At 43.5% G+C, this 18,643-nt stretch overlaps 1 protein-coding gene and 1 long non-coding RNA gene across 4 annotated transcripts in view; both read left to right on the top strand.

Moving 5' to 3' along the window:
* Positions 1–18,643, top strand: part of roraa (RAR-related orphan receptor A, paralog a) — a 248,884-nt gene that overhangs the window by 184,897 nt on the left and 45,344 nt on the right. The window contains exon 1 of one of the 3 annotated variants that reach the window (XM_046859210.1): positions 748–896. The exons of the other annotated variants lie outside the window; for them this stretch is intronic. Coding sequence (XP_046715166.1) covers positions 866–896 — 31 coding nt within the window. The 5' untranslated portion in view covers positions 748–865. Of the gene's footprint in view, positions 1–747; positions 897–18,643 lie in introns of those variants that run through there. 3 annotated transcript variants of the gene reach the window in all.
* On the top strand, positions 1,583–9,899 carry LOC124392323. The gene is made up of 2 exons (XR_006927147.1): positions 1,583–1,718; positions 9,619–9,899. It is a non-coding gene; the product is annotated as an uncharacterized LOC124392323 (long non-coding RNA).

The following is an 18,643-nucleotide window of genomic DNA, read 5'->3' on the forward strand; positions in this document are numbered from 1 at the left end:
AACTCATCAGACAGTTGCTGTGCGGTGGATAGGATCAGCGAGCCCCCCCTCCTTTCTCTGTGAGCTATCTGCTGGAGCTCAGCTGCTGGGGCAGGCAGTGTGAGCCACTTTGCCAGCAGGCAGGAGAGAAGAAGAGGAGAGAGGAGAGCATGAAACCAGCTTCCTGGAGGGAGGTCAGGAAGAGCAGCCAGCATCTCTCTCTCTCTCTCTCTCTCTCTCTCTCTCTCTCTCTCTCTCTCTTTTCCTCTCTGAAAACATCTGGAGAGACATCCTACCTCATCTGCCCCCTCATTAATATCAGCATGAGCGCAGGGAGAAAGAGTACCACCGAACCAAAAGAGGAAGGATTACTCTGTCTTCCAAAATATTTTATATATATATATATATATATATATATATATATATATATATATATATATATATATATATTACACCTTTGTTATGATCTGGCCCTTATCATCATCATCATCATCATTATTATATTATAATTATAATAATAATAACAATTATTATTATTATTATTATTATTATTATTATTATTATTATTATTATTATTATTCACCCTCCAAACACACCCACCCATCCACCCCCCTTCATTTACTTTCTCAACCGTTCCTCCAGTCAGCCAGGAAAAAAGGCGCCGCCCCTGACCACGCCCCCGAACGCAATTCGTTGAGCGCTATGCCAATCATCGGGGTAAATGGGGGCGGGCCGTGTGTTGTCACAGTCACGTGTACGGTGGTGTGGTGGCGCGCGAGCGAGTCGGAGCGGCAGAGGCGCGCTGGCCAGCTGCTGTCGAAACAGCAGGGGGAGAGAATCCGCTCGCGCTGCTCCCACTCTGCTCGCTTATGGACCGCCGGGCTTAATGATGTATTTTGTGATTTCAGCGATGAAAGGTAAGACGAAGATGGCTTTTCTGCTGCTCGGCTTACTGCGCGACTCAAGGCGGAGTAACAAGTATAGACATAGAGAGAGAGAGAGAGAGAGAGAGAGAGAGAGAGCGCGAGCGCGCCGGCTGATGCACGGAGCGCGCGGTCCTGTATACTGTATAACTAGCGGCCAGTGGCGCAATGGAAGTACAGCGGCGTGTTACTGCTTCTGCACACTGATCAGTACTGTAGCATGCGGTTTTGCACAGATCCACAGTCTAAAAACTCCCTCTCGCAGCGAGTGTGTGTGTGTGTGTGTGTGTGTGTGTGTGTGCGCGCAAACCAGTTTATTTGCAAGGAACTAAGCTACAGTAATATCCTTTTTTAATCGCTTGAGTAAGAAAATGAAGTTGCAACTCCTTTATATGGATGACTGAGCTCTCTGACAGAGAGAGAAAGAGAGAGAGAGAGTGAGAGACAGAGAAAAGGAAGAGAGAGGGAGAGGAAGAGGGAGAAACTGGCTGCCCGGTGTAAGGTGTAAATGAGTCCTAAGCTGCTGATGTCTATTTCCAGTGTTGGGATAAAAATAAACCTGAGCTCATTTTAATAAAAAGCAGATTCAGGAGAATGCACGCTCATTCAGCTCTAGGCATCAAACTCAACCAGGTTTGTTTTCGTTTTGAACTCCATCTTCATGTAGTGCAACTTTCAGGGATTGCGGACAAGCATGCGGTGTGTCCAGAAACCCAGAAGTGTGTGTTGGCAGGAAGAGTTGATGTTGATGTGTGTTGTGCTCCACTGACCTATTATTTTGCCCACTGGGCGAGTGTGCAGAGCCATGAAAGCAGGGTGAGTGCCTTCTCACCACACTGATGCTGATCCTGCATCCTTAATCCTACTCATGCCCTCCCATTTTCAGTCACCACACACACACACACACACACACACGCATCACGCATGCACACACTCATACCAATGTCATTTGGGTCCAGCCGGCTGAGCATGCTTCTTTTCTGTGGGATGATTTTGGCATTCAACCTGTCTTTCTATCTGTCTGCATGTCCCTTACACACACACACACACACACACACACACACACACACGTGCGCACACACGTGCACAAAGTACAACATATTTCATGCATACAATCCAGGCTTTCATGCAATCTACCAATCTATATACCTCCTTTCCACTCAAACACACAACACACACACACAAAACACACACACACGCACAGACACTCACTGCCTGTAGAGCAGCTGTCATTTTGCATTAGGTGAGAAGTGGTGGGAATGGAAAAAGCGATTGGGTGTTAGCAGATAGCCACCTAGCTTTTCCCTTTACACCCTGCTTGTCTGTGCAGAGCTGAGACAGTTCCCTCAGAGTGCATGCTATATCTGGGGTTTTCTCTTTTTTTTTTTTTTTTTTTTTGCATGATTGGCACTCATAGTGCGCTCACAATACAACAGTACAATAGCAATATATGTGTGTGTATATATATATATATATATATATATATATATATATATATATATAAAAGATGGAACGATGACTAACCCCTAATCATAACTTTTGTTCGCTGTGCCCTACACATTAAGTAATATGGATGGTTACTGATTTGCGAGCACGAGACCCCGCGATTGGCCAGTTTATCTCCGTCTCTCAGTGAAGGGAAGTGCTTGTTTTGTATCTGCCTTTTTGTCAGCACCGGCTGCGTGTTTGTGTAATGTGCATGCATGTGTTCTCATGAACATGCAAACGGCTGCATGTGGGTTTGAGTGCATATTCGAAGTGTGTACGGTTGTGTGTGGGTGTATGGCATGATGAAGCAGGTGGAAAAGATAGCCCCTGACCATGGATCTGATCTGTGAAGAAGCTGCTTGGCTGAAAATAGAGCTGAACACAACACATGCGACTGGAGGAACCTAACACTGTATCTCTCGTCTCATCTCCTAACAAACTTTGTACACCGTAGACGGCGCATGAAGCCGTGCCACACTCTCGCTGCAGTTATTACAATCCTTGTTTTTAATACTCTGTGTTTTCATGATGAGGAACACAGAATATTTTGTAATTGTTCCCAAATTTGATTTGATACTCTTTCTGCAACCGACATTTTCGAGCATCAGTTTTGGCTGGAAACGACAAAAGTCTCTCTGCAAGTCCACTGCCTTTATGATGACTTCATTCCTTTATTTATTTAGATTTTTTTACCTTTTATCGCTGGTCACATGGCTGCCTCTCAGGCCCATATAATTACCTGTAATAACAAGAACATTCCTCTCATTACTCCATGCAAATTACCCACTCTTTCATCACAATTACAATGAAAAAAGTTCCAAATATTCATTGTATAATTGCGCAAAGATGTCTGATGTGTAAAACACGAAAACACGAACAAAGCAACCAGAAGCGTCTGCGTTCTAATTAACCTGTGGATAAGCTCGGAAATCCAGGGACGTGTCCAAAAACGATTAAAGTGTGTCACATCCGGTCTCACTAGACGAAGAGAGCAGCAAGAGTTGTGCTTTCCAGTGCTTTGTGCTCACCAGACTAGAAATGATTGAGCATAGACGTTACAAGAAAGTCAAACGAACAGCATTTGCATGCTGAGGTCTCTCTCTCTCTCTCTCTCTCTCTCTCTCTCTCTCTCTCTCTCTTCTTGCACTCTCTCTCTTCTTGCACTCTCTCTCCCTCTTTCTCTCTCTCTCTCTTTTGCCATTCACCAGGTTCCTCAGTGCCATAGCACAGGTTAACAAGATTGGCCATTATCCCATTAGCCAGGGAGGACACACTGAGTCCAGGCAAACATGCGAGCAAAACAACCCAGCACCAAGTGTTAAAAACAATGAAGTGCCAGATTACCGACTGACAGGACAGGATGTGTGTTAAGTAGGATATTTCTGTAAAGGCACCAGATTGAACTGGGTAAAAGATTACCCTCACTCATTAGCCTATTTCAGCTACCAATAGAAGCTCCACATCTCTCTCTCTCTCTCTCTCTCTCTCTTTTAATGTTTTAAAAATCCATTGCCCAAACCGAACCATGTTCTAATCATTTACATCATCACCTTCTCTCGAACATATGGAGAAACCATTTCCACTCGGCACCATTCACGGCTGCCAAAACGCAGGCTGAGAGCATGCAACGCTTTCCAATCTCAGTGTGGAGAGAAGTGCACTCTGGGCTGTTAAGGACAGGGGATTTGGAGAAAGGGGCGCAAACACACACACACACACACACACACACACACACACACACACACACACACACACACACACACGGATGCTTTGTCTTCTTTCTCAGAATTGAGTTACTTGACTACTTTATAACATCTTGCTGAGGATAACAGTACAATCTCCACACATTATTAAAGGTTCTGGTGTGTGTGTGAGTGTAAGAGAGAGAGAGAAAGTGTGTGTGTGTGTGTGTGTGTGTGTGTGTGTGTGTGTGTGTATGACTGGCAGGCTATGTGAGTGTGTCTCAGTGTTATGAAATGCATTACCTGCCAGCATGGGCAAGGCAGCTGCTTAATGAGATATTGACTGGCCACTGGGAGCATAGATATTTTTTTTATTTAACTCCAGAGTGTGTGTGTGTGTGTGTGTGTGTGTGTGTGTGTGTGTGTGTGTGTGCGTGCAGGTAAGAGTGAGGGATATCGAGAAGGAGAGGGTGTAACAGTCTGGCACCATTCCTCATTGCCAATGCCATGCACAGACACACCCAGTCTTATACACTCGCCGTCTTGAGTTCTGGCACCTCAGACAGTTTGGCATGGACTGCATGTGCCAGTTTTACCCCCTCTCTCTCTCCCTCTCTCTCTTCCTCAGTCACACTCTCTCTCTCTCCCTCTCACACACACTCTTTCTCGCTATCACACTGCCTCTCACTCTCTCCCTTTCTCTTACCTTTCCTTTCCCTCCTCTCTCCATCGTCTTGCATGCTCAGCTGTCAGTATGGCACTCATACTTCTCTCCTCTGGGTTACATCAGACGTTCCTCTCTCAGTTTAATCACTGGGCTAATTTTATCAGACTTAGCACAGCCTAACTGGAGCTGCAGAAAAACTAATCACGCCTGATTACAGAGACCCATCCGGATCGCGTGGTCGGCTGCGAGATGTTTGCCGTACGGAAGTAGTGGGTGATGTTTGATTGTTCGGAGGGCAGGCCGGGTTTCTCACTCTTTTTTTTTTTTTTCCACGCTAATTTCCCGCATCGTCTTTCAAGTTTATTATTGGCCACGGTTGTACGGCAGCCTTTGAAGTCTCGGCCTGTCAGGCTGTATTTCAGGCCTGCTAGAATACTCCCTCTCTCAGCACTCAGCTGATAACACATTCACCACAGGTCCGGCTGCACCTACACACACATACACACCTACACACACGCGCACACACATAAACACACAAACACATCCGCTCCAGCACACGCTCTGCTTTTTCACTCTCAAACACAGCGAAGGGGGAAAAAAGAGATTATTTTCAGCCTTGGAATTCAGAGAAGGGAAGGAAAGTGTGATTGAGGTGTGTGTGTGTGTGTGTGTGTGTGTGTGTGTGTGTGTGTGTGTGTGTGTGTGTGTGTGTGTGTGTGTGTGTGAGTGAGAGAGAGAGAGAGAGAGATTATTTTCATTAAGTAAAAGACAGATTAGGACTTTATAGGGCCAAGGCAGCGAGCAGCTCCTACAGACTGTGAGCAATGACGGGATTGCTTATTACAGCACTGACCATCTTCAAAGGCTTTCACTAGCGAGCGACAGCTCCGTGTTACCAAGCGCAATGATTAGCCGTGCTCCTCGCTGCACACGCTGGGCCCGGTTCCTTTAAAAATTACATTTGAATATTAATTATCCAATCAGTCATTCCCGCGGCAGCAGCGGAGTGTGTGAAATCCTGCAGATACAGGTCAAGAGCTTAAGTTAACATTCACACTTAACATCAACTGTGAGCTCAGTCATTCTGACTGTGACATTGTCGCTGGTGTCGTTCTGGGCTGGTTTGAGTATTTCAGAAAATGCTGATCTCTGGGGATTTTCTCACGCAACACTCTGTAGTTTACACACAACAGTGCCAGAAAACAATAAAAAATGAAAGGTTTTTCACGAAGAAACTCCTCGTAGATGAGGAAGGTCAGAATGCAGAGCGGTCCGAGCCGATAAAAAAGGCTACTCTGGGCACAACCGTCATGCGCAGAAAAGCATCTCCTAATTCATAACACCACAAGAACATAAGATCACATTTTATTTATATATATATATATATATATATATATATATATATATATATATATATATATATATATATATATATATATATATATATATAGTGAAATGTTCACTGACAGGTATAGTGTATTTCTGATTATAGATGACCACCGTTTTTCCACCAGTAGGAAAACGTGAAGAAAGGTGAAACTGAAACGTTCACGTTTCAGTCAAAATATTGACTTGCTCACGTGGATCACGTGTGGGTAGCGGTACCTCAGCGGTTGAGAAATCGGACTTCTTTTTTTCTCGAGGCATAACATACTGGGCTACTGTTCTACTGGCGCGCATGTGTGTATGTGGGTGTATGCACACTCTCACACACTTGCTGTGTTTGAGGGTGTGTAAGTGTATGTACGTATATGCCGTAGTGCAGGACAGGACAGGTGCATACATATAGACTGAATGAAGCTGTCGTTTTCCCGTCCCCTCAGTCAGGGCGAAACCTCGCAGCTTTCCATCAGCTCAGACCGAGAGCGCTGTGCCTGCTCTGGAAAGCAGGGTTTCTTTTTGTTTTTTTTATAAAACCACATTCCAAGCATTTTTTTTTCTGTTTCCTTTTCACCCCTGGTTTTCTCTCAGCCCTAGCACGGTCCTCTGGAGGCTTGTCCACTGGCTTTTTGAAGTACCATCAAAAGAGGAAATGGGAGAGGGGAAAACAGTATCGATTTTGCGTTTTGTCTGACTCGAATGCGAGGGAATAGAGATGCGTAAGGGAGCAGCGGGTGTCTGCCCTCCCTTACCTCCTCCTGCTCGTACGTGTGAGAGAGCGCTTAGACTCCCTGTACTTCCTCTTCAGCCTCGCCAGCCTGCTCTCCTCCTCTCAGCCTCCTATCACTGTGTCCCTAATCCCCAGTAAATAAAAGCCATTTAGGCGAGCACGCAGTCAAACCTGCTGTTTATCTTCCCACCACCATCCCATAGATGTCAGATCTCTTATCCTCTCTTACATCAGCTTGGTGTCATCTTTCCATGCCATGACCTGCTTTCTGGAACAGAGGGGCATAAAGATCTGCTTAAATCTGCACACCAGGCATGCGTGAAGTACTTTATGTTTATAAGAGAATCTGATTGTCTCCTCGCTTTCTTTTTTTTCCCACTTTCCTCTGACATAAGCAGAGACGTCTACGACATCTCCTACGTGGAATTAAATCCAGATTCGAGATGCTGACCCCGGGTTCGGTTAGGAAAAAAAAAAGAAGAGCGAAACAGGAGAGCGGCCTGAGCCGTAATTTTGCTGAGCCGGCTGGGAAAATATTTCTCCACATGTGTGAGCATCTCATCTTTCAGAAGCTTTCATAACAGCGTGGCCAAACGTGTTACTGTGGGGCAAATATTGCCAAGAGGTTCAGACATACTACAGGTAGCAAAGAATGTGTAAAAAAAAAAGGAGGAAAAAAAAAGCCAAGATATGGACAAGATTTACTTAAAATGTCCAGAAATGATGGTGTGATAATATACCGCAGCAGTAAATCAGAACCTTCCATCTTACGCTTTTATTTCAAAGGAACCTATACGATGCCAACACAGGAGTATAAAATATATTACAGAAGCAACTCATGTCTGTGGATTTTGGGGGGGGGAAAAAAACAACAAAAAAACCCAGAAGAGGGCATGGAGTGCACACATCAAGGGCTAGAGAAGGCATACTTTTCGCTGTCCCACAGAGATCGGCTTTAAACCAGCGAAGAAAGTGAGCGTTCCTATATTTCCGAGCTGTTTCTTAGAATTTCGATGAGATTAGGGAGCGAGCCGTACGAGCGAGAGAGCAGAACAATAGAAGGAGCCGCTCTTGAGTAGGTGGCTTGATTACAAAAGGAGAAGAGCTCTGTCAAGATGATTTAGAGGAGACTCCCGCAGAGGTCTTCAGGATGCTACTTGTGTCATTCGCGTCTCTCTCTTACTCTGTGTTCAAGTTCGTCCCTGATCAAGCACCTGCGCTCGCTCCGAGCCGGAGATCCTCCTCGGCACGCTCCGCGACACTAGGCGGCTCCGCGGAAAACACTTCAGTGTTCTGATTGTACGAGTGGTGCGTCACACCGGCGCGTTGTATAACTCGTTTTCGGTGAACGCTTGCTCCGCGACGCCCGGGCGTTCTGGCAGCCAGCAGCGCGAAGAAGCGTCGGCGTATTGTTTCGAGGAGGCCGTCTCATGAGCCTTGGCGTGAAATTATATCTCAAGGTTACTTTGATTAGTCGTGCTGTGTTCTGAACAAAGCCGCATGCCATGAATTTAATTTCTCACAACAAAGCCAGGCGTTCTTATCATTAGCAACCCCCCTGCCTCATGCTTTATATGCACATATATTTATTCGGGGGGAAAAAATAAAACAAGAGATCCCTGTTTCGAGATGAAAGCGATTTATTTTGTTCCTTTATTTATTTATTGTTTTTATGGTATGGTATTGACCCCCCCCCCCTGCCCCCCCCGGTTATAAAAACAAGACCTTCTCTTTTTGATGTACTGTATATGTTTTGCAGTAAGCTTCAGAATCTCTGCTTTTTTTCTGGAGATGCAAATGAGACCCTCAGTCAGAATTAATGTCTCATCATCGTTGTATTATTTTGAAATCATCTTTTGCATACAAAAGGAAGTTAAACTCCGTACTCTGTGTGTGTGTGTGTGTGTGTGTGTGTGTGTGTGTGTGTGTGTCTCGGTGGGGGATAGAGAGACTATGGAGAGGCCCTTGACCTGCGCGAGAGTGGAGCCCGGAGCCCCTACTGTCTAAACAGACACTCTGATTACTGATTAGGAGCGTGTTCCCCGTCGCGCTGAGCAGTTTGCATGTCAGCATCTATTCTCTCTTCTCTGTGGTGATTGAGAGGGAGCCAGAGATGACAGATCTCGAACCGATTGTTTCCCTCAATTTTATAACACACACACACACACACACACACACACACACTTACTTTTTTTCTCGCTTGGAACCTCTCTCTCTCTCTCTCTCTCTCTCTCTCTCTCTCTCTTTCTCTTGGTTCCTGCCCCCCCCTCTCTCTCTGTCTGTCGTTCTTTGTCTCTCTATCTCTCTATCTGTCGGTCTCAGAAAAGGATAATGTTGAGTGCAACTGGCAATTACCCAGAGCCACTCCAAAGTGCTGGGCTTGTTTTGTTGTTATTTTGAAGTTTTTTTTTTTTCCCTCTCTTCTCTCTATCTTTCACTGTCTGTTATTCCCCAGGGCTCCTTGTTTCTGGATGAGAGCTCTTCCTATGCTGAGCACAGGTCCTTCTCTCTCTCTCTCTCTCTCTCTCTCTCTCTCTCTCTCTCTCTCTCTCTCTCTCTCTCTTACTCTCTGTCTTTCTCTTTGTGTCTGTGAAGTAGTCCATCCTGAACAAGAGCTGCATCAGCACCAAAGCCAGCTTGAAGTCTCTTCTTTCTTTTTTTCTTTTTTTTTCTTTCTTTCAACAAACCATCCCTTAAATCATCCTGTGTTTCTTTTGTCCTCATACCCCGAAGCAGAAAACAAATCAGTTTCTCAACCTTTGTATACAGAGCTTTCTCAAGTGGAAATCATACCGCGTTCTTCTTCTCTGATGGATTTCTGGCCGGCTCATCAGTTTCGCTCAGTGACACCTTGTGGGGAACGAATAGAATCGGTTCATATTCCCAACGCGAGTCCAATAAAACCCTTAAAAGTGTGACATAAAAACGAATCTGTTATTTTTCTAGAGACATCTGGACTCTTAATGAGCACTTGCAATAAATAAAAGGGTGAATTCGTAGAAGATGCATCTTTGAGACACCTTTTTACAATAAATGATGCAAATTTCTCATTTGACTCTCCCTTGTATTTTTCTTATGCAAAAGGTTTTTAACGCATTGAATTTTGACAGACTTTTAAAATTCACAGTGGAATATGGGAAGTGTCCTTCCAACTGTTCTGAGATTCTTTTAACATTAAGCAAGTTTAAAGCTGAATAATGTTGGAGCAGATTTTTTCATTTCTTACATTATATTTGGTGATTTGGTGTAAAATGTTTACTATTCAGTGGCATGTAAATAACCTGTTTTTATGTAAATAACCCTTAATGGCTCATTCTTCCGATGTCTGCAGATGTTTATTCAAAATCCATCATTTTAACACTTTCAGAAGTTCAATTGAGTTCTAAGTCTTATATGATTATATTTTATTATATAGAAAAGTATTGGGAGACATGATTTTTCCAATTATGTGGTTCTTCCCCATACTGCAGAGATGGCAAAAGTACACACATCCTTCACATTTTAAAAGACTCAGAGAAAAAGTTAAAATACTGACTACACTTTTTCACTCAAGTTAAAGTAAGGAAGTTTAGGCTCCGGCATGTACTTAAGTAAAATGTAGCCTTTATTACTACCTGTTTAGTGTAACGCTGGTGACTGGACCTCACATCATACAAAAGAATTTCCAATTGTGTTATCTAATGAATGTATCCAGGCTGAACATCCACCATATAGAACACAAGCAGATGTTAATGATGATCAGGTGATCAGGAATGTCTCTGTTCTCAGTCATGTTTACATCGCTGACTCTCACTGTCTCATCCACGTTAACCCCAAACGTATTGTTTCCTTCTGCCTTGTTTGTTGTCAGCTTCGTAAACTAGCCTACGCCAGTGGTGTGTGAGAGCCAGGAAATGATACACCAGTGGTAGATTGAAAAAAAGCGCCAATGACAACAAATAGTTTGAAGAGCTGAAAACGGTGAATCATGTCACCAAATAAATTAAAACAAAAGTCTGGTTTGAAAATGTAAGGAGTAGAAATACAGATATTTGTGTAAAAAAAGTAATGAGTGAAAGTAAAAAGTTAAATAGTGAAATAAAGTACTGATACAAAAAAATCTACTTAAGTAACAAAGTATTTGTACTTCATTACTTCCCACCTCTGCCACACTGTTACTACAACGCTAGAAGCACACACTTTTCTAAGATTCAAAATCTATATCATTTGAACATGGGATATTTTCAGTTCGAAATTCGTGGCTACATAGAAATTCGTGGCTTACAAAATCTTTAGGAAAATGTGAAATAACTTGAATGAATGACGTTTTCAAATCTCATCTTATTCTTATTATAGTCTTATTCTTTCCTTTATTATTTGATTATTACATTTATTTCTTCATGATTGCATAGGAAAAGTGCTGGACCCCTGAGCAAGGCCCTTAACCTTCAACTGCTCATTTAAAAGATTTTTCTAGTCATATGTTCTGCCTCATTTAACTGTTACCACAAAGTTGGAAGCACACAATTGTATAAAATGTCTTTGGATGCATTAGCATGAAATTCACCCTTCATTTGAACTAGGAGGCCCAAACCTGTTCCAGAATGACAATGCCCTCGTGCACAAAGCCAGCTCTGTAAAGATATGCTTTACATGGGATTGAGTGGAAGATCTTGAGTTATGACTCGTCTTTACTAACACCGTTGTGGCTGAATGAGCACAAACCTCCACAAGCACCTGCTGAAATCTAGAGGACTGCAGGTTATTATAACAGCAGATGGGGACTAAATGTGGAACGGGATGTTCAAAAAAACACATGGGAATGTTATGGTTCATACAGTGTACAGTGTCTTAGTATGGTATCAAGCTCCAATTCTGAGTACAGGGAAATGCGTTAAGCATGCAGTAGATTAGAGCAGGTACAGGTGTGGTACAGTCTGGTCACATATAGTCTGGTCTTTTAATAAAGCAGAGTGAAATGTGTGACAGAAGGATGTGCAAAAACAGCCTGCGAAATAGGTTCATGCACAAATATTTGCATTCAGCGTATCCTACAAATGAGAAAACGCATCATTTTAATGATAATACACTTCGATTGATGGTATAAACCAGAAATATAGTAGTAATGAATGTAAGACAGGATGTAGGCTTTATTTAATGGTTATGTCCGTTTTTTTCCGCTCAACATTTATTTAATTTTTTTTACTTTTTACACCGTGTAGTGGTTTTAATTTTGCATTGTTGACCAAAACACAAATATTTGAGACATTTTGTTGTTTTCTTCCCTGGTTCTTTGGGTGCATATTTTGAACATGAACACAATCTTAATGTGATCTATGTGTTAAAAGCAGATGTGACACGATCAAGGACTTTGTAGTTTATAACAAAACGATTTTAAATGGTGTCTGGGTGCAGTTTTAGTAACTGTCTCATACAGAGGTGTGTGTGTGTTGATGGGGGTCGATCTCAAAATAAATTAGTTTCTAAACCTTTTTTTTATTCGTGAGAAGTCCATTCGCGAAACGGTGCATTTAAAAACTCGCTCTTCACACGCGTGGGATTCCTCAGAAGCGTAGTGCATACTGAATTAGTGCTAAAACAACACAGCAAATCTACAGCCATGTCTTCAGTCTCCAGACAGCAGCCGGCTCTCTGCAGGACGTCTGAAGAGCAGCACACTGTCGCAACATGTGCATGAGTGTGAATAATATAGAGCCATATTGGGCGAGCACAGTGAAATCATTTTTCAGACCATTGCATCAGGCTGCATGCACTTTTATCAGACTGTCAGAGCAGCACGTGTGCATGGACGTACAGTAGAATCCACAGCCTGAAACACGTTGTATGCGATATTTAGCCATCACTTTTTTTTTCTAAACGACGCGAGAGAAACGCATGTGCATGCTTCAGAATTTCGATATCGGCTGTGGTCTGGAACTCGTGCAGGCTAGCAGTACAAAACAGCCTGTTTGCCAGAGCAGCGGAGGCACAACGTGCTTTGCCGTGTGAAAGAGCAACCGCATTATCTGAAGCACACGATAATGCGCACGCACGCGCACAGGCAGAGGCGCCTCCGAGAACGCGCCGGGGATTTGTAGCAAAGTGCGTGAGACACTTTGAGGAAAGGATGTGTTCACTTTGTTTATGTGTAGGTAGTGGCTTCCATGCGGTTGCATGTGTGTGTGTGTGCATATGTGTTTGTGTGTCGAGTAGAGAAAAAAAGAAGAAGAAAGAAAGCAGTTCTGTAGTGCATGTGCACAATGTTCACCTCTTGTATTCAGAGGAATGTAAAACATAATGAAGATTATACACCTTCACACACACGCGCACACACACACCCCAGAAGCCACAGTGGCATTACAGGCTGCAGTGCTTGTAAACGCACAGGATAAGATCAGTGTGGAATAAGAACAGAGAACATCGTGTCGTCACGTGGGCCTCTGCAATAATACAACGCAAACAAAGTAAAAGTGAGAATGCTGTAAGCGGTAAACAAAGTACAGTCTCTTTCATCCAAACCACAGAGAGGAGGGCAGTGGGAACGCACGCGGTGGGAGACGTTCAGGCTGTAATGGGTCTAGCTGGACTCCACAGCCACGTGTTTCATCTCCGACACATTTCATAGGAACGGATTAACCCAGACCTTCAGTCTTTGATCTAGCGGGAAAGTGTTGCCTGGTTGTGGAAGTTTAGAGAGTATTCTAATTTATACAAGGGGGATTTGCATGCGAGTGTGAGCTTCACTGTGTGTGTGTGTGTTTTCCCAAGCTTGAGCAATCTTAAGTAAACAGTGTGTGCTATTGTGGTGCTTTGCGTTATGCTTCTCATTAGCAATCTCTGAGGCAATTAGTGGTTATATAGAGGACGGAGATGAAGCGAGATCCAAATCGCCTGAACTCAGCCTGGGAGTTCCGACTGCTTCACTGATCAACTCCAGACACCAAACATATAATGAGATATAATACAATATATGTATATATATTCCACCATATATATTAAAGTGAATGATGAGACTTGAAATCAGCGCTTTGTGGCTTTTTCATCCAAACAGTGAAACGCAAACACCCGAGAGGCACTAAATACACTGAATAGACAAAAGTTTGTGGACCCCCGACCTTGAGATTCGTATGTGCTTTTTGAACATACATTTCCACATTTACATTACATACATAACATTACACTTGATTTTAGTGTGTTTTTAATGGAGATTTGTGCTCATTCAGTAGTTACTGAGTTAGTAGGTACTGATGTAGGGTGAGGAGGCCTGGGTTTGTTCCTAATCATCCCAAAGGTTTTCAGTAGGGTTGAGGTCTGAGCTCTATAGCAGGCCACTCAAAATCTTCCACTCCAACCAATGCACTGTATCTTTACTGTGTTACTGTGCTTGATTCTGTATGCACTCCCAGAACATGACCAAGTCACTAACAGAACATCTTTTTCAAACGAATTTGTTCATGTTAACTGAAACGTTGGCATTCCTAATATGCATAATAGCAGCGTTCGACTTTCCAACAGTTTCCGAGAGCCGAAGAATCCGGAAGAAGCTCTGAGACAGCTGGTTTATTTTCACAAAGTACGAAAACTGCTGTTTGGAGATTAATTTCAGCGCTGAGCTCCCATTCTGGGGGAAACAAATTGAGCTTTATGGAATTAGCGTGCGTACTGCTGGAACCTCGATCTATTCCTGGATCGCGCAGAGCCGCTGTGTTTAACATGATTGGTTGTGGGGAAAGAGTTTTTTCTTTTTTTTTTTCCCTTAGTATTTTTTTCTTGTAGCACGGCACGTGGCCGGTGACTCGCCGGGCCGGGATTAAAGCCTGAAGTGTGCGCTGTTGATGTTTGTGTGTTTCCCCTACGCCTGGTGTTTGTTGTGGGACGAGCAGGGATGCACGCTCGCTCTTGGTGTAGAGGGGGAGTTTGGCTTTGCTCAAGGTTGTTTGGGATGATGGCGCGCCATTAATAATTCCCCATTCCCTGCAAATTTACTGCATCTATCTCTATCTCCATCTGCCGCTGCCCTATCTACTGTATCTGTGTCTGTGTGTCCCAGAGGAGATGCACACAGCAACCACGTATTAGCAGAGAAAGTGCCTGTAAAGACTGGAGATGACACTTGCAGTGAGGGAATGCATTACACATGCTCATTCACAGCTGCTGAAGAGAGTCTTCCCATAGTAGTGAACTTGGCTGTGTGCGTGTGCGTGCGTGTGTGTGTGTGTGTGTGTGTGTATATATGCTCTGCTAACTAGGCTACATCCTCTGCGTGTTGTGGTTTTCCAGCAGGCTCTCTCTGTGAGTTTTGGTATTATGGCCCGGAATAGTGCAGTGAAGCCGGCGGGTAATTCCCTGCTCCCGCTCCACAGCGCCTCACGGCCCAGCAGCACCACTACAGGGATGCAATTATCACACTCCCAGAAGCCTGCTGCAGCCACATGACAAGGTGTTACTAGAGGAACCATCAAAGCCTGATTTTAAATGATGCATTTAATTATGTGAGACGGGAATTTGTGCGTGCGCGTCTTTCTGCGCGTTCGCGTGTTTCTCTGCGTATGTGTGTGTGTGTGTGTGGATTTGCCCGAGCGCAACTTTATTTTGTTTTCTGTCGACTAGCAAGTAAAAAGGATGCGTCTTGTCGAGCGATAGACGATGCATGTGTCTGTGTGAATGCACACGCTCAAATCTGAGCACAGCAAGATAGCAGCAGGAAACAGCAAGACATTAACCACATCCATGCTTTTTTTTCCCCCCTCTTTAATAGATCAGCACAATAACAAGATATCTGCACTCACTATCAAGTTCAGCATTAGTTCTACTGAAGGTTAAAGATTAGCATACATTTGTGGCTCTTAATTATTAGGTACAGTTTACACACACATCAGGAAGGAGTGCCGCACATACAGTCCGAGCAGTGATTTCAACTGATTTAGACATTAGTGGCGATTACGGGCAACTGCGTGACGAAAGACACAAATGAACCAAATGTGATCTTTTGCTTTCATCTTTTTATACTCGCACTACGCTTATTTTTCACAAAATCCATCATCCGGTGCTGCCATTTACCTCCCAGGGGGGCTGTATTAACTAGAGCATGGTATGGTACACCGACCAGGCTTAACTTTATGACCACCGATCAAGCATAACATCATGACCACCTGCCTAATTTTTTGTGGCCAAAACAGTCATACAGAATTAACAGCATGAACTTTTTCAGCAATTTGAGCTACAGTTGCTCGTCTGTTTGATCGGACCACACGGGCCTGCCTCATCAATGTGCTTGGCCACAGATGACCCTGTCGCCGGTTCACCACTGTTCCTTCCTTGGAGCACTTTTAAGAGAAACTGACCAGTGCAGACCAGGAACACCACACAAGAGCTGCAGTTTCGGAGCTGCTCTGATCCAATCATCTAGACATCACAATTTGTCCCTCGTCAAACTCATTCAAATCCTCACCCTTGCCCATTTTTCCTTCTTCTAACACAACAACTTTGAGGACAAAATGTTCACTTGCTGCCTGATATATACCCCCCCACTAACAGCTGCCATGATGTAGAGATAATCAGTGTTATTCACATCACCTGTCATAATGTTATGCTGAGTCGGTGTATATAGTAAAAAGTAAAGTGTGAGAGTCGAAATTAAGGAAGAACTGCAGAAAGAGATGCATGATAGAAATGAAGCTGTTCCCAGCCCACCATGCTCTGGAGCATCTGTATTAAAGGAATATTGAGCAGGCCCAATTCAACTTGATTTTGCTTCCTGATGCCAATAGCAGTAGATTTAAGTGGCTTTGACAGCATGCGGGTTTATTATTGGGGCACGGCTAGCAGGAGTGCAAACCCTGAAGGTGCATCAATACGATCAGTGACTAAAGTGGCAGCTGCATTTGGATCAGTGGGAAAGTGAATCAGGTTGAACGCATCCATCGATTAACTGAGATTCTTGTGCCAAACAAAAAAGCCACTAGCGATCATGAGCTAACGACTAACCAGTGAAAGACACATGAAGCCGGAGAGACTGCATTATTCCCAACTGCTGCTGCTAATGCTGCCTGACATGGCAGTGTATCATACTGTGAGGAAATCACCGTCTGCCCTCTTCCGCATAGATAAGCTTCCACACGATTGGTTAGTGTTGCTTGGATTGACGAGCGAGAGAGTAATGCCATCCCTCACACCCACTATCATTATTGCTCAACCGAGGATTTGTAATTCAAGAGCAGATAATCTTTAGTTCAGCGAGGACATCATTGAAGGAAGGAAGGAAGGAAGGAAGGGTCCATCCACAACTACAAAAAGAGCACTTCTCTAGTTGCAGCTCATAAACCTTTCGCACCTTTGACCTGGTCTAAAGAGATGTGTGTATGTCTTGGGTGAAGGGTGGGGGTTGCTTGGAGATGAACGATCTGGTCAGCGTGTGATTGCATGTGTGGGGTTCACTGAGAGAACATCACATATCTGTGAGTTTGACCTCTACACTGAGGGAGTCTGGTACCTCTGTAACGCTGTTTTGCTGTAGGGGGAACTTTACCCCCATTGTGTACATCCACTTATCCCCTTATAATGATCTATACGTACATAGTGTCTCTTCTCTGCCGGTAGAAACAGAGGTTTTAAGTATCTTTTAACCAGTAGTGGACAGTAAGGAAGTAAATGTAATTCGTTACTGTACTTACGTAGCTTTTTTGCATATCTGTATTTTACTAAAATGTTTTTATTCTGGAAGACTTTTATTTTATTGTCTTTTTTAATGTCTTGTTTTTTCCTCAACTACATTTTGCGAAATCAGTCGTTCCTTTTTTTTTAAGAGTGAATAAAAGCGCAACTGGTCAAACACGCAGCAATCCACCAATCAAGGTCGAGCGCGAGCTCTGTTTTTAACTTCGATTGCCTCTTGGTGGCATCCACTTATCACCAACATACAGTTCAGCGTGAGTTCAAGAGCAAGCAGAACATTTAGAGATGATGGAAGAAACTCCTGACTCGAACTTGCCACAACAGCATTTTTTTTAAAAGACGTTCAAAAGAAGGTTTCCGGCTAATGATAATTTATTAGACATCAATCAGTGTTTGACTCATTAATATCATTCGAATAATAGATTGTTGTGCTGAGAGTGACGTTAGTTGATTAAGCAAAAAGTCTTGTAACAAAAATAATAATAACAACATTATGGCCATAATAAATTATAGTACTTTGGATACTTAAGTACATTTGAAAGCAAATACTTTTGTCCTTTTACTCGTCAAAGTTTAAGGGGAGCACGTTTCTTTTACTCTAGCACATGGTTTGTGTACCACCACTGCTCTTAACACAGATCGTTGTCCCCAGTTGAGCTTTTAATTGTCTTTTTTCATTTTTCAATCTTTTGAGCGAATGCTTGATTTTTATAATTTGTGACACAGTGCGGCGTGTTTTACAAGTAATAGCACAGATCTTGGAATAGGAGTTTCAGTGGCAAATTGAGGAAAACTCTACATTTTATTCCTCAAGGCTTCTCTCCTGCAACCCAGGCCTGTGTGTGTGTGTGTGTGTGTGTGTGTGTGAGAGACACCTGGGCTTAAACAGTTCCGCTGGAGAGAGAGTAGGGACTAGTGAGCTTTTTGCTCAGTATGCTGGATACATCATTGTGTAATCTTGCCTTATCAGGACCTACTGCCTGCGCAGGCAGAAATTCATATACATATACACACCTGAGCCCAATCTCCAAACATGTGCCTTCATTAGCCAGGCTAAATATCCCTGCTTTCCGCAATCTCCATCATTTCTGGGCTTCAGTTGCCTGAATAATTACTTGCTCTCATTTCCCCTCCCTCTGGC

This window comes from Silurus meridionalis, chromosome 10, assembly GCF_014805685.1.
Source record: "Silurus meridionalis isolate SWU-2019-XX chromosome 10, ASM1480568v1, whole genome shotgun sequence".
NCBI lineage: Eukaryota > Metazoa > Chordata > Actinopteri > Siluriformes > Siluridae > Silurus > Silurus meridionalis.